Source organism: Oncorhynchus mykiss, chromosome 10 (assembly GCF_057628025.1).
Source record: "Oncorhynchus mykiss isolate SJ-2025 chromosome 10, ASM5762802v1, whole genome shotgun sequence".
In the NCBI taxonomy this organism is placed as follows: domain Eukaryota; kingdom Metazoa; phylum Chordata; class Actinopteri; order Salmoniformes; family Salmonidae; genus Oncorhynchus; species Oncorhynchus mykiss.
The window spans coordinates 63,274,358-63,285,773 of record NC_143031.1 but is presented as its reverse complement, the minus strand read 5'-3'; the positions used below and the strand labels follow the sequence as shown (position 1 = coordinate 63,285,773).

Genomic DNA, 11,416 nt, shown 5'->3' with positions numbered 1-11,416 from the left:
ACACCGCCCTCTGGGGGAGGTTGAGAATTATAACACAGCCCTCTAGGGGAAGGTTGAGAGAACTACATAATTCCAGTCAGCCAGACCCCCAATGAGACTTGTGCCATGACGGGATCAACAGCTGCTGCCAAAGTAAGAAGCTTTGGTCCGTTTGGATTGGTGGCGGACTTGATATTTCCTGCTAAGAATACCCAAACTTTTTTTTAGTTGCATCCTATGTTAATATTTATTGTAAAGTAACCTATCCCTCTCAAATAATGTGTTTAATTTATCTAAAGAAAATACATACCTCCCACAGCATTGGGAGAAAAAAAAAACATTGTGTCTGTGAACCAGTTTTATTCATTCTCAAGCAGAACATACATGATGGTCCTTTATTGCTGATAGCATTCCATTCTTACAACCAACCCACAACCAATTACAACAGAATTATCAAGCATTATTACCCTCCTCATTCTTTAACAGTTATTCGCAAATTCCCGACTTTGACCAACCTTCTGGCAGTCCAGTGGGAAAACAGCAGATTTCCCTTTTTATTCAGGTGATGGAAAAGCTAGCCCTCCAGTCGTCACAGATTTTGTAATAGCTTTAGAAATCATGATTAAAAATAAATAAATGTTATAGCAAATCCTGATAGCGTTGTTGTTTAATTCCGGTTTAATGTCGAAGCATAATGTTTTAAGTGGTACTGCTACACCATGGTTATCCTCCCCGTCCAAAAACTGTAAATGAAATTCCTGAATGCATTTTATAACCATTATTACATCATACCTTATGATAATTTAACCACATTCAAAATCAGAGTTATTGCCATATATTTTTGCGTGACTAAGAGAGGAAAAAAAGGATATTGTACATATTCACAACTTGACTTGACAAAATAGCATGCAAAGACATAAGGTACACAGAATTTGAATATAAAATTGAGTTTAGACCTACGCCATGACCATATGGCTACACCGGGCAAGACATGACGACACAGTATGTGGACATTTATACGTACTTACGTGTGTGCAAACATTTTCACATAAACCTCATAGACAAAACCAAACATTACCCTAACATCATGATATGATTCTTCAAACGTCCTATAAAGATAAAATATGGCTTATAGTGTTATTCTCTGATGTTTTTGTTTTTAGACAGACGCACGGTACGATTATTTTTCATGTATCATTTTTTCCAACCAACCTAAAACAGGTGAAGCGAGGAATGTTTTTTTAATGTTAATTTCCGGTGCTAACTCTCCGCTGCAGGGGGGCAGAAAAGTAATCTAAAACTCTCACCTAGAAGGTACCGTAACAACCTAATGTAACTCCCAACAACGTTGTTGCTCGGCTACTTCTTCAACATGTCTTGGAGAGGACCAGGGAGGTATTTCATGACCGTGTCCATGATGCTTTCCTCTTCGTCATCATCGTCTCCGCAGCCCTTGGGCACGGACGATTTGGGACGGGTCAGACTGCCCTCTGCAGACTGCTCCATAGCAGCCTGGGCCTCGGCCTCAGCCTCCTCCCTCTTCTTAATTCCGTACTGGAAAAACAACATGGTACTAGCATTATGGTAACGTTAATATTATTGTGTCAGACTGCCCTCAGGAGAAAACGGAGTGCAACGTTATAATAACATTAACCCCCGAAAATACACTTCTTATGAACAAAACAACATTTTCAGATAAACGTGTCTGTTTCTGGTCTGCTTGTGTTGATGTCCTGCAGTAGCTAGCTTGCTAAATTGGCCCTTTCCTAAGCCATGGATGGAGATGGGGATTTTGACTTGTGGTTTTGACTTAATTCTCTGCACAGGCCAATAATTATGAAGGCGATTCAAATCTAACCATAAATTAATGTTGTACCACTGGCCTGAGACGATTGAAGTTCAATATGAGTCGAGATGTAGCCTAGTAGTCTAACTAGCGAGCTAACTTAGCTGGTTCATTGTTGCCCATGAGAGGAAGTCAGGCTAGCAAGCATTTTAGCTATGTAGCCCATGACAACAAAAACTAAGTGTGCTATATGACAGAGCCATAGACCGGTTTGCCAACATCAAAGAGAGGATGATGGCATAGGCGTTCAACTAGTCTACAAGAAAGGTGAGTAATAATTTTAAAAAGGGTTTTACTTGTGCACGCACACACAGACACACACACACAGAAATCAGTACTATGGACAGCCACATGATGTTGTTTATGTTGAAATGGGGCTGGAATAGCTGAGTTCCTGTTGTCTTTGTGCTGACTTGCTGTAACTCTTGTGGTTCTAAATCAGTAGTTGTTTAGTAAACTGTCAAACATGAACTTGCTTGACCATGCTGCAGGAGATAACTGTGTGTGTGCAGGAGACAAACAGCGGGAGATAACTGTGTGTATGTAATATTTGCTTTGTGGGCTTCTTCACTGGACAGATTTTGTTGATGAAACAAGCGTATTTGTGTAGTTGAATTTATTCCGCCACTGTGTGACTTGTCTTTTTGTTGTCACGACCTGATTGCATATCCCGGTGGCGTATGATCCCGGTGGCGTATGATCCCGGTGGCGTATGATCCCGGTGGCGTATGATCCCGGTGGCGTATGATCCCGGTGGCGTATGATCCCGGTGGCGTATGATCGAATGGGTTAGAGAGCAAACAACGCAATTATCACATCTGTTGTAATATGTTTTTTTTTGTTTACTGGCTTGGCTTCCTCAGCTACTGGTAAATGCTCATGTAGTTTTTTTATGAGGTCGCCTTCTCACCAACTGCACCACGCATTCATCACCTGCATTGTGGGAGGCACTATTTGTCAACCAATCACTAGGATGTTTTTTGTTTTTAACCCGCGTGAACGTGGCCCAAAATTTGACTGAAACAGGAACACACTTTGCCAGGATTTCTAAAGCTACATGGGATATAAATGAAAGTGATATTTGAGACCGCTCTCTAACCAATTCATTGTGCAAACATTATGTTTTCAGTGTGTGTGATATGGGGGTATATTATTTCGACATTTATACCGATAAAAGAAAAGAAACAAACAATAGCAACAACGTTGACACTGCAATGTTGATATTTGCCTTGCAGTTGAAAAACCACTACAGTTGTCCGACTTTCGGGCTATCGCAGATGCACCCCCCCCCCCCCCCCCCCGACTTGACTCGCCCGACTTTTGTCTACAGCCGGCTTCGTTAGGCTTACCGCACGAACACACCCATTCTGTTCTAATGCTGTAATGTTACCACTCACGTTACTGGGGTCTGTGACCTCGATGCTGATTGCATGTTAGCTGTAATTCAATCAAAGTCACTGACTGGAACGGGCCTCGGGGGGTTAGACCGAAATAACAGTCATTGTGCACTCACTGTGCTAGGAGAATGCGTGGCATGTCATCTTGTGCAACTGAAAGAAACTCAAAAAATGGAAAAGATGTATTAAAACTCGCTCTCTTTACTGCGCAAGCAGAATGTTGTTTTTGGATCATCTTCTGCCAATCCGCCGAAGGTTTTTTGAACAAACTACTGGGAGGGAAGTGTAGGCTTTCGTTCCAACCCTGCAGTAACACACCTGATTCAGCTAGGCAAGGTCCAGACTGAAGACCTCGATTATTTGATTTAGGTGTATTACTGCACCAAACTGCACACCCTGTGAGGAACCCTGGATAAGGGCTATGGGCTATTCCAGGGCTATATATTACAGGACATTGTGGATAGGATTCAATACCAAATGTGGTGTGAGCCATTGTTGTGCGGTAGACCTACGTAATAACATGTTACAAAAAAATCTATTTTCGAACTCGAATAACAGAAACTTGGAGATGTGATGTCACCCACTCTGTTGGAAGTCAGAGAGAGTTTTGTGCGTGTGTGTGGTGTGTGTGTGACAGAGAGGGTGAAAACACAAATCTGTGCTAATTAATGCATCTCTCAGAACAGAAACCCAACTCTCCTTCCTCTGACATATTGTGCACAGCTGTTACTAGCGCCCTTGTGCTTTTTGGGTTATTTTTAGGATCTGTCAAAAAAAATATGCATTTTTGTTATTCCTTCCAAAAACAGAGCTGTTACAACTCTTCTCCTCTGCCTCTCCCAGTCTCTTATAAATATGTCTTTATTTGTGTTTTACTACACTCATAGGGAAAAAAAAGGTGCCATCTAGGTTCTTTGGCTGTCCCCATAGGAGAACACTTTAAAGAACCCTTCTTGGTTTCAGGTAGAACCCTTTAGGTTCTAGGTAGAACCCTTTAGGTTCTAGGTAGAACCCTTTTGAGTTCCATGTAGAACCCTTTCCACAGAGGGTTCTACACGGAACCCAAAAGAGTTCGACGTGGAACCAAAAAGGGTTCTCTTATCGGGACAACCAAAGAACCCTTTTGGAGCCCTTTTTCGAAGAGTGTAGGGCAGTGCTACCAAGCAGACATCAACCTTGATATTATAGTCCATTGAGAGAATTCAGGAGAGAGCGCGACCTTGAGGATGAGGGAGAGGAGAGAGAGGTGAGATGGGGAAGGATGGAGGATAGGGGGGAGGGGGCTGGAAGGCTGAGGTCATCCTGTCTTTGGCTGCCTCTGCCGTTCTGCTTTTCAGAGTCTCTATTCCCTAGCTGTTATCTTCCTGCACTGTGGTGGCTAGTGGTTACATAGCAACCTCCGCTAGCAACCATGCAGCAGCAGTGCATTAGGCAGCTGAAGAGGAGCACCGCTTTAAATACGTTGCATCATGGGAAATGTAGTCCTTCCGGTGGCCTGATATGAGTAAACATTATTTTACAATAGTTTCTCTTTTCTTTCATTTAAAAATGAGCTTCAATTTTTGCTGAGCGCCTCGGGCGAGCCGCGTCGTGTATGAAACGTTTTTAAAAGTGAAAACAATCTGTGCTAAACTTCCCAAAAAATGGGGGGTGGGTGCCATGAAAAGGGAAAATGGTTTCGTTGGAGGGCAGCCAAAAAACAAGGTCTTAGAAGAACGCATCCTCCAGTGTCCTCCCGATGCTGTCAAGCGAGTGAACAGTGGCCTCGACTGCAGCTCCATTAGCTGACCCCTGCTCTCACTGGGGCCTCTGCCAGTGTGGAAACAGGATAGCTAGCAGCTCTATACCGTCGGGCCAAACGTCAGGCCAAACTCACTTTCACTTCCCTTACAGTAATTCCAATGTTTTTTTTCTTTGTGCATTTAGGCTGTTTGAGAAGGTTTGACTCCTAAGCAACCTGCCCACAAGTGCAATAAGCCAACAAAGCTACTTGACTAGGTCAAAGCTGTGTGTTGTAACATCTTGATAGAGTATGGGTGAAATAGGCCTTGTGAATTTACTTGATTTTTTCATCATTTTTATTTTTCAATAAGAACTAGGGCCCGGGAGTTTTTCCAGCTCAGGTCAAGAGGTGAAGAAAAAACTCAGGGCCCAACATGAACTAAAATTTGCCCGTTGACTCAAAGGTAGTGTGTATAACTGTTCAACGTCACATGTATTGTTTATCATTTCATTTACCTTGTCTCTGATGCCTTGTCGCATTGACTCCCTTTCCACCTCCATCTTTGCATATTTGTCTTTCCTCTCCTCCTCCTGCTGCCTCAGAGCCTCTTGTCTTTCTTCCTCTTTCTTCTCTGCATCGGGGTCGGGCTCCTCTTTGTCTCCTCCCATCATCTTGCCCACATCAGGTGGCCCCCCTGGGTGACACAGAGACAAAGGGCTTGGTCGACAGTGCAGCCGACCGCAGACTGACTGACAAATCACCTTGCATCATAAACAACTACCCATTATTATTTTGTAGATCAGTCAGTCGCCATTTACCCACAATGCATCATGGTTTGACGCTCTCGGACACGGCCATTGACAACTGTCAGACAGGCCTGCTTACTTGCTTTTAACGTAGACTGTCATATTGTAGAGTAGGCCCAAACAGACCACATTTACACACATTTTTAGTCACAGACACATTATCCAGAGCAACTGTCAATTGACTTACAATCAGTGATGTTGTCACTTTCAAGTTTTAAAAAAAAAATGTATTACTGGGACATGGACAAGAACATGGTCCCAGGACTAAAGGAGGTAGCACTCTTGTCATTTTTTCCCCCAGCACAGAATATGTAACTGTTTCGGTGTTCCTCATATAATGAGAAACTATGTCGTGTTCTCCTGTGGATCCATTAATTCGTAACACAAGATTTGTTTTTTTTCAACGCAGAGGAATGCTGAATGTCAGGGGGGGAAAAAAATGTTACGTCACAGTCGCAAGCGTTCCGCCAAATGAGCAGAACCGTTACAGTCCGAGGTATTGCCCGGCTGTGCCTCACGACTGCATGCTTGGTCATGCGAGAGAGGGAGGGGGAGAGAGAAAGAGAGAGCTAGAAAGAGGGAATTCCAGGAGACTGCTGTGTCCCTGGAGCGAGCTGCTAGTCTGTTTTTTTTCCTTTTCTTGCTCATCAGCATAAAAAAGAACTGCAGCAAAACGGAGAGAGAGAGAGAGAGAGAGAGAGAGAGAGAGAGAGAGAGAGAGAGAGAGAGAGAGAGAGAGAGAGAGAGAGAGAGAGAGAGAGAGAGAGAGAGAGAGAGAGAGAGAGAGAGAGAGAGAGAGAGAGAGAGAGAGAGAGAGAGAGAGAGAGAGAGAGAGAGAGAGAGAAAAAAGGAGAAAAGGGAGACTGCTGCTCTTGTAGATGGTCGGTCAGGGCTTATAGAGCTGACTGTAAATCTACATTCTCTCCCTGATCAGATAGAATCCAGGTTATATAGCCTGGTTAAACCAAACTGAACACCATACACTCACTGGGGAGCACACTCGGCAGAGTGTTCCATCTGGTTTAACCAGGCTATATCCAGTCCAGGTTAGTATCGGCAGTGCTAAAAAGCTGTGCTTAGTAATAGGCAGCATCACCCCCCCCTCTCTCTCTCTCTCTCGCTCTGTCTCTCTCTCTCTCTGTGTCTCTCTGTGTCTCTCTGTGTCTCTCTCTGAGTTTGTATTGTGAGTTGATATGAGCAGTAGTTATAAATAGCCAGCTCTGGGTCTTGGTGGCGTGTTCTGATGATGACTGCATTGTGTGTTTTCTGTTTCATTGCACATCATGTGCTTTGAAGAGGAAGAAGTGTTTTATGTGGTCGGGCACATTAGATTAAGGATTAAAGAGGGCCCTTTTTATGAAACTGTGTAACTGTGCGTCGTCTCATAAACCATCTTGCTCTCCCTCCTCCCCCTCCTCTCCGTCCTCCTCCTCTTCGTCCTCCCCCGTCATCCCACTACTGTCTCTACCGTTTTGACATTGCTGGGGTAGAATCCATTATTTATAGATTCTGGGCTGTGCACTGGAGGAACTCAAGGTCACACACTCACGGAGGGAAATTATTTGCTTTGCAGTACAGAGGGAGGGAGTCGGGGAGATACAGGAAGCAGTGAGGGCACCCTCTCCCTGACACAATCTAAGTGTTTTCGAATAATGAGATTAGCTTTGACTTTCAGTCAATTATCGAGCTAGAAGAGCATCTGAAGATGCCTCCGTTCTATTTTCTGTTGAGGAAAGGGAAATAGGCCTCCACTGCGTTGTTCGTTGCCCCTCGGCAGTACAGTACCCTTCACAAGCAGGACAGATTCCCTGCAGGCTCAATAAAACTGTAGGTTTTCTTGGAGGTGAGAAATATGGCTGATTATCCCCTAGGCTCAGTGGAAGTCTAGGTGGACTGAAGCCCCACCGTTATACTGGATCTTACAAATATCAGAGCTGGTCCCTTCTGATCGGCAGACACCAAAAGGGAAATAGGCTAGCTAGAGGAAAAAGAGGTTGTTTTCAGATTGGCTGTTAGTCTTTCATAATCTTGTGTGTTTCAATGTTCCTTTTTTCCTTTCCATTCCAATGTTTCCCATTGAGCTCCACTATATGGTAGATCCTCCTCATATGAATCTTGAGTTGCTGCCTCGGTCATGATGACACGCCGGGTCTCGGTCTGATCAGGTTTGTGCCAAGTCAGCAATGAGACACACCTTGGCCTAGATTCCATTGAGTGCATGTGTGCTATCGTAAAATAGCGTGCACTCTATCCAACTCATACAGTTTCGGCATCCACGGCCTGTATTCACAAAATGTCCCAGAGTGCTGATCTCTATGATCACATCCCGTCATGGATTTTACAACGGTGGAAACTCTCTCCAGCCAAAATCCGAATGCAGCACGTCTATCCATGATGGGAAGGGTGCAAGTGCACACCGCCAGTGGCGGTAGAATGTCTGAAATGGCAGCCTATTGCCATATGGTCCTGGTCAAAAGCAGTGTACTATACGTAGAGAATAGGGTGCCATTTGGGAAACACACTGGGTGACGGAGTCAGTGTGGTGGATTCTGACAGGCGTCTGTCACCAGCTACCTGCAGCTTGAGTGTCAGTGTGAAATTGCTTTTTTTCCTTTCTGTCAGGTGACGTAGACATCGTGCAGGGACGTAATAAGAGTTCAGACATATGGAAGTCAAGAGATGAGATTTGTGGATACATGCCATTTATATATATTTAAAACGCAATAATAATTAGTCGTTGATTACGTTGTGATTGTTTTTAAATGATTATTCATTGACTGGTGTATTTAATTCATTGATGTGTCTGATGAGAAGGTTAAGTTCATCCCTTTGTGCTTTACTGTCGTGACTGTTCCACTGCCTTCAGGCTCTGTTGTTCAAGTGGTCTATAAAGGGGGCAGATTAGTTCAAGTTGTTTGTTTAAACGTATTGGCTGACAAGCCACATTATATTTGTGACAGGCATCTCAAAGTGAACTGTAAAGAGAAATGAATTTAGTCACGTCTGAATACAAAAAACGACTAGGTTGATATTCCAATAGATAACAGGCCAGATTATAATGAGCGTAAAGCAGAATAGCTGTGTGCATCTACAGTCAAACACTTGAAATGCTGGTATGTGAAAAGGGGCAATGCTACTGTTTGTTTAAGGATTCGTATCATGGAGACTGGAGAGAGCACGGGGCGATGCAGAAGTTGGTGGTTGGTCCTGCATTTCAATGAGAAATGTCGGCTACCTCTCGCACTCTCGACTCCCACACACCCTTTCCATAGGCTGCTCAGCCAGTGCAGCAGAAGCCCCTAACAATGCAGAAGACCCCAGCAAATATGATGAAAAAGTACCACAGATGTACAGTATTATATTTTTCTACACTAGGTGTTCACTTATCACGTTTGACCTTAACATTTTTTATAATAACAGCAGTTTTGTCCATACCCATATAATAATAAAGGGACAATATAAGTCTAAATAATATGGATATAGCTTATAGTTTATAACTATATACCTATTCATTAACTTAGAGATAATGAATAGAATTGAAAGAATGTCACACTTAATGTCCTTTCCCATCCCGTGTACTGTATATGCTGCATTGCCTTTGAGTGTCCGACACGACTGTGGTTATGGTGCAACGCATTAATCAACTTACCTCCCATAGCTGCCTTCATTACAAAATTCATGATGATGCTTTAAGTCTTGCCTCCCCTCAGATTCACAGTTTCACGTCAGACGGGACAGATGCTGCCCCAGGTGCCAGAAGAAAGAAACCTTCGAAATGAAGACAGTAGAGGTTGAGTGGTTATATTGACCCATAACTAACTTTCTCTGTCAATGGCAGGTGTGGATGCTCCCTCCTTTTAGTTAGCAAATTGAATGGTGTTGTGATTTACAAACAAGATGCGTTGTTGGCTACACCTCCTCCGGGTAATGCTAACCTCAAATGTATAAACCACTCTTATTTTAGGAATTTATTCTGACGGGGTGGATTCCACGGAGAGAGCTCCGTGAAGGTCAGAAAAAGGTCAATTTAGAGCGAATTTCTTGTGACATATTTTGTGAAAAGGCTATATATTGACGGCACAGGTGTCGTAAATAACCTGCCCAACGTTGGTAGCCTGCAATAGCGTAGCCTAGTACGTTTCATGGGGCCAATTAGCTTTCCTATACGGTACTTCAAATGGGAAGAAGCAGCCTCGTGTAAGCATAGGCTACCAGACAAGATATAGCACACCAATGCCTATAACAGGGTTCATTTGATCAAGGGGAAATATATACGGCTACTCAATTCCTCGAGCCCATAATCCGCGTTCAATGTCAAACTTTCAATTGTCCGGATTCAGTCATATGGTTCAAACCCCAAATGCACCGCGAGTTGTAGCCTACGACGTCCCAAGTAGGCTAATCATAATCCCAACCCTGGCTAATTTGAAATGAATAGGGCCTACGATCACGTTTTTTTAAAGATATATTTTTTAAATTCCCAACACATAACCTTGTCTGAACCCACACACAGCTACAAAAGCAACAGCAAAAATCACTTCCTTTCTCGAGCGCGGAGCGATTTCAGCACCATTTTTGGGGGGACAGCTCCCAATTCGTCCCACAACATCAACATCTCTTGTGTCTTGCGATCGGGACATGCGATTACCTTTCCGAGCGCCTTGGATCTCTCAAAATAGCAACGTTATCCTGGCAAAATATGGAAGTTGTCGCGAAATGAAGAGGGTGTGGAGATCCTTAGATGCTCACTTTGAGCATCCCTGCTGTATTTCCACCGTCTTCCTGGCTTCTGCACAACGACTGCACGCGCGTCAGAGGAGGGAACTGCAGTTGCTGTCTGATGATGAGGAGAGGAGGGTAATCACATGGGAGTTCGACCAACCTTCTCCCAAACGTCCCACGCCTTCACTGACAAAAACCTACTGCAAAACGTCTGCTGCCCCTATTACACAAGATTAGGCTACTAGGTTACACTGTTTGGCAAACTTCCACTTAGATACCCCAGATTAGCTATATATATATATATATATATATATATATATATAGAGAGAGAGAGAGAGAGAGAGAGAGAGAGAGAGAGAGAGAGAGAGAGAGAGAGAGAGAGAGAGAGAGAGAGAGAGAGAGAGAGAGAGAGAGAGAGAGAGAGAGAGAGAGAGAGAGAGAGAGAGAGAGAGAGAGATTTATCAGAGAGTTTATATATATATATATCTTCAAAAGTCTGACCTAAATGTTTTCGCAAGTAGGGTGAATGCACACTTCAGCTTACGTAGGCTTCTGTAGGTAACTCACGTCATGCACCATTTCAGTAGCTCGTTAATTCATTGGAGTGGATATGTCACAGCACTTTACATAGTTGGGGGAAACACCTCATCCACCATCAATGTGTAGCACCCACCTGGGTGATGCACGGCGACCATTTTTTGTGCCAGAACGCTCACCGCACATCAGCTAGAGAGGTGAGGAGTGATATATGCCAATTAGGAATGAGGGGGATGATTAAGTGGCCATGATGGAATGGGGCCAGGTTGGTAATTTAGCCATGACACCGGGTTTATCACCCCTACTCTTACAATAAGTGCCATGGGATTTTTAATGACCACAGAGAGTCAGGAGTCTTGTTTAATGTCCCACCTAAAAGACGGCTCCTTACGCAGGACAAATTTCC

General features: G+C 43.7%; 1 protein-coding gene across 1 annotated transcript; it reads right to left on the bottom strand.

Annotated features, from left to right (window-relative positions):
- Positions 1-318: 318 nt before the first annotated feature.
- LOC110534457 (complexin-1) lies at positions 319-10,745 on the bottom strand. Its single transcript, XM_021619326.3, has 4 exons — positions 10,400-10,745; positions 9,401-9,519; positions 5,461-5,639; positions 319-1,533 (listed from the first exon to the last, which is right to left on the bottom strand). The coding sequence occupies exons 2-4, from the start codon at positions 9,429-9,431 to the stop codon at positions 1,339-1,341; spliced, it is 405 nt and encodes a 134-aa protein (XP_021475001.1). The 5' UTR covers positions 9,432-9,519; positions 10,400-10,745; the 3' UTR covers positions 319-1,338.
- Positions 10,746-11,416: the final 671 nt, after the last annotated feature.

Bases quoted from the DNA above. Each gene is read 5' to 3' on its own strand.
- LOC110534457 (XM_021619326.3), bottom strand. From the start codon at position 9,431: ATGAATTTTGTAATGAAGGCAGCTATGGGAG. The intron at 5,640-9,400 runs GTAAGTTGATTA...TGTGTCACCCAG, and splicing joins AATGAAGGCAGCTATGGGAG to GGGGGCCACCTGATGTGGGC. The intron at 1,534-5,460 runs GTAAATGAAATG...TTGTTTTTCCAG, and splicing joins GACAAGGCATCAGAGACAAG to TACGGAATTAAGAAGAGGGA.